The 4,415-nt window shown below is 54.6% G+C and overlaps 1 protein-coding gene across 1 annotated transcript; it reads right to left on the bottom strand.

Moving 5' to 3' along the window:
• Window positions 1–384: 384 nt before the first annotated feature.
• Window positions 385–4,155, bottom strand: CCMA1212_008389 (putative serine/threonine-protein kinase HSL1; the record flags this gene model as incomplete). Its single annotated transcript, XM_073705523.1, has 5 exons — window positions 385–605; window positions 664–954; window positions 1,018–2,705; window positions 2,765–3,487; window positions 3,551–4,155. The coding sequence occupies 5 exons, from the start codon at window positions 4,153–4,155 to the stop codon at window positions 385–387; spliced, it is 3,528 nt and encodes a 1,175-aa protein (XP_073555978.1).
• Between the last annotated feature and the right edge of the window lie 260 nt (window positions 4,156–4,415).

Raw genomic sequence — 4,415 nt, 5'->3', positions numbered from 1 at the left:
AATGAAGAAAAAGCCAACGGTCAGGCTGTACATCCTTTTCCCGTCCATTGATTCAACAGCATTAAAAAAGTATCCTCAAACCAGCGTTGCTGCTGCCACATCATTCCCACTCCACGTTGGAAACCCATTGTGGCTCTCCGTTTTGAAATGTTGATTAAAAGAAAAAGATCAGCTTCAATCGTGTCGAAATGTGTCGCAAACCGTAGCTCGAATCCAGACAAGATACCATTCTCCACAGCCGCCGCGTCTAGGAAAAGTCTTTTTCATGGTGTTGTATAATCAGTCGTCTTCGATCACTTCACCACGTCCACCCCGTGATGCATCCCAAGCATCCAAACAGGGGAGGTGGAAGAGGATGTAGAGAAAAAGTCAGAGCGCGCGGCGTTACGAGTTCAGAGTCTTGATCATCATCTTCTGCTTGCTTGGGTCCTTAACCACGAGATTGCGATCGGTGAACACAATCCTCATCGTGTCCACAACTCGGTGGAAGCTGCTCGCGGCACCTCGCTCTTGGGTGAAGCGGATGATGCTGAGCGGCTGTTTCTTACCGTGCTCAATCACCGTCATCACCTCCGCGGCGAACGCAACTGGTTTGAGGTTCAGGCCTGTGTTATCGGTTAGCATCGTCAAGAAGACGCCAGGGGGGCAGCTTCAGGTACTTACAATTGTCAGTCCCGACTCGCGCAAAGATAATGTTGCGTTCCTTATCCACCTGTATATCCGTCATGCCGTATTTGCGCCACTTGCGCAGCAGCATGGCCACCTCCTGTCGGGCGCGCTTGCGTGACAGCGTCATGCAGATGTGGCTCGTTGCAGGCTTGACGCGGAAGAGCCTAGTAAGCCAATTCTGCTTCACCTCAATGTTACGGCTGCTGCCCGACGACGACCTATGCCATCCTTGTCCTTTCTTATTGGTTCTGGCCGTGGCTGTCTCCTGAGCTGGGCTCATGTCATCTATCGGAGCAGGGTTGGTCAGCTCAAGAATCTGCAAAGGAATCAAACCGCGGTCATCCTTACCTTCGATTATCTTTGAATCCCTATTCCGATTGCTCTTCCAGAACGGAAAGCTAAAGTTTCTCTTCTTGGAGGAGTTGGCAGTGGTAGAGCTAGAGGCAGACTGGCGAGTCTCGCACGAGACGGTTCGCTGCTTGCCATCCTTTGACTCTGCCGAGGTCTCGCCGTCTGTTTCGGGCTTCAACGACCGCCTGAACCATGATCTCTTCCTCTTCACCGGGCTGTGGATACCAGATTGGGAGGCATTTTGTCCCTGATTTCTGTCTATATTCTCTCTTTGCTTCCGCTGGGTTTGTAGAGGCTGCACAAGGCTCTCTTTCGTTGGCTTCTTTCGCACGTTGAGTGGTTCCGGAATCTTGACCGGGCTGAGTGCGCTTGGTGAGTTGACAACCCTGATCGAGGTTTCAACGTGGTTCAGATAGTCGACGCCACTCATGGGACGGCTCGCCGCCTTGTTAGCAGGCGTTTGCGGTGGCGCCGATACGATCCTCGTCTTTTCCGCGTTGGCAGTGGTGGCAACCGGGTTCTCGCTGATGCAAGGCAGGGTGCCCGTTCGTCGACTAACATGGCCGTAGGCCGGCGCGGACACGACGCGGCGGTCGGATCTGTTTGAAAGTATCAGAGGTAGAGCCAGCCGATCAATCTGCTCCACCAGAGTGTCGCCGTCGCCGTCTCTCGAGGCTGGTCGAGAGTTCACGGCAGTAGTCTGCTGACTGGGAAAGGCACTTTCAGACGGAAGTGGCGGCAAGGGACGAGTGCTCCATGACTTGCTAGAGAACTCCGTGGGCGCCGTCGCCTCCGAGGGAGTATCAATGGTGAAAGAAAGAGGCGTCGAGTCCCGCTGCTTTCTATCCACATCTGCCACCGAACCCGTAAAGGATTCGTCCTCGATGAGGGAGCACCTAAACGCCTCATCACAGTCCTTGGCGATGTTGTTGCTAAAGTGACGCAGCTCTTCGTTGAAAAGAAGCGAGGCGTCCTTGAAGACGGCGCCGCCTTTTGCTCTTGGATAAGTACCATCCGGCAGCTGGGGCATCTCAGGGGTGGAAGACCGGGCTCTCGAAGGAACAGGGGGTGTGAGACCATTGGCGACGACGGAGTTTTCACGCGAGGGGTGAGGCCCTCGCTGAACTTGCGCTGCAGAGGCCGATCGCTTGCGAATGTGAGAGAAATCGACGCCTCGCTTGTGCCGCAGGCCAGGGCCGTGCCTCTGTGGCGTGCCTTGTCTGGTGTGCAGGGAGCTCATGGATCCCCTCGACGAGGGAGGACGGCCAATGTTTGTTCGCACAGAACTGGCTCGTCGACGACGAGTGGCATTGGATACGCTGCGTGTTCTAGTCGACTGCGGTGTCTGAAGCATCTCGCCGTTGCGATGGACGGTGATCCTCGCATGGCTAGCCTGCGAACCGCAAGTCTTCAGAATCCGGCTGCCTCTGTAGGGGTCGTAGCTCTGGACAGTCCCATCCTCGGTCTCTGCTGCTGTCGAAATGACTGTGAAGCGGGAGATGGATCTACCGTGACCATTGGCTCTGGGCTGGGAGAACTCGCATGTCGAGACACGCTTCCTCCAAGAGTTTGGCTTGAGATGGTGGTAGTCGCTCATCGAGTGAGACAGCTCCGGCTTGAAGTCCTCAAGTTGCTGCTCACGGTAGTTGTAGAGCAGCCAGTAGAATGCCTTTTGATCATTTGGCCTAGATTCAGTCACCGTAAGCAATGGGCTATCGCAAGACAGGGCATCTGTTGCACTTACTCTTTGGAAGCCAACTTCGTCTCCAAGTCGTCATCGCTGAACATGTGCCACAGCGAGCGTAGCTGTCGCAGCAGCTGAGGGTCAATCTGGTGCCGCGGAATGGGAGCATACTGAAAACCCTTGCGCGTGTCCGGGGGCTGTCCAGTATTATGGCCAAAGTCGTCCAGATAGTTGTACTTCTGGATAAGCGGGTGCTGCCAAATCTGCTTCATCGTGATGCGTTGATCAGGATTGACCTGGAGCATGCGGCGGATGAGATCCTCGGCTTCGGGGCTGAGAAAGTCAGGCATCTTGTATTGCCCCTTCTTTGTTTTGCCCATCATGACACGCAAGTCGGGGTCGTCAAAGGGCAGAGTTGCGGACAGCATGGCGTACAGGATGACCCCCATGCTCCAAATATCGGCCTTATCTCCACGATACTGTCGATTCTTGAGGAGCTCAGGCGCTGCGTAATGGGGACTGCCGCAAGCCGTGGCCAGTCGATGGGTAGCCGTCTGGTGGAGAGCAGCCATGCCAAAGTCGGCGATCTTGATCTGGAGATCGGCCGTGATCAAGATATTCTCAGGCTTCAGATCACGGTGGCAGACATTGAAGGAGTGGCAGTAGGCAATGGCGCTGATCATCTGGCGGAAGAAATAAACAGCCACTTCCTCGGAAAGCCGTCCCTTTGTGTTGATAAAGGTAAAAAGATCGCCTTGGTCAATGTATTCAAGTATGAGGTAACTGGAGTGTCGTGTCAGCAAATCGATCAAAAGCCAATTCGGCAAAGAGGAGGAAGCCACGTACATCTCAGAGCGATTCTCCCATATGTCATAGAGCTTCATGATATTGGGATGTTCGATAAGCTTAAGGATGGCAACTTCGCGCTCAATCGCCACAGGAACACGCATCTCCCCATTGACTTCGGGGAGGCTCGAATCCCACTTGCTCAGGGCAGCGAGGCTGCTGTCCTGGACAAGATATGCCATCCGACGGTTGACAATCTTGACGGCGGCGAGCTGCTTGGTGATGCTGTGGCGACATAGCCGGACACGAGCCGACGAGCCTTTTCCAAGCGTCTTTCCCAGCTGCCATGGTCCAATGTGCGTCTTGTAGTTCTTTCTGCTGTTGCTGCTGGAAGTGGAGGCGTAGGAGGCCTGGGAAAGGCGCTTTGCAGCCTCTGCTGGCTGCTGTCCTCCTTGGACAACAGGAGCATAGGCGTCATAAGCCGCTGCCTGGGGATGCGGGTTAGGCTGCATGCTTTGGCCAGGATAGTAGTTGTAGCATTGGGTGGCACCAGATTGACTGCGTCGTGCCTTGTAGTTCTGATGATCGTGAGCGGGCGCGGGAATGTTGAGGCGGTTGGTAGTCTCGGCGAGGGGCGCACGATGCTTTGACATGTAGTCCGCCATGTTTATCGCCGCGAGATGCAGAGTAAGCACATAATACTCGAGATCAGCACGAAGAAGGAATTGGCTGCGATATGACTGCGAAGCGGCAAGATGCTGATTACTTGGTAAGGTAATTGGTAACTGACGATGCGTGAAAGGGAGAAGACACAAGCTGATGCTGCAACGAGATTGGGATGGCTCGGGGAAGACAGGAGAAGGAAGAGTCCTGCAGAGACTGGAGGGGGAAGACGTGGCAGGCGACGTGTGTGAGGAGAGAAGGA

The sequence above is a fragment of the Trichoderma ghanense genome, assembly GCF_004382785.1.
Source record: "Trichoderma ghanense strain CCMA-1212 chromosome Unknown scaffold_12, whole genome shotgun sequence".
Taxonomy (NCBI): domain Eukaryota; kingdom Fungi; phylum Ascomycota; class Sordariomycetes; order Hypocreales; family Hypocreaceae; genus Trichoderma; species Trichoderma ghanense.
This window is presented reverse-complemented; position numbering and strand designations above follow the sequence as displayed.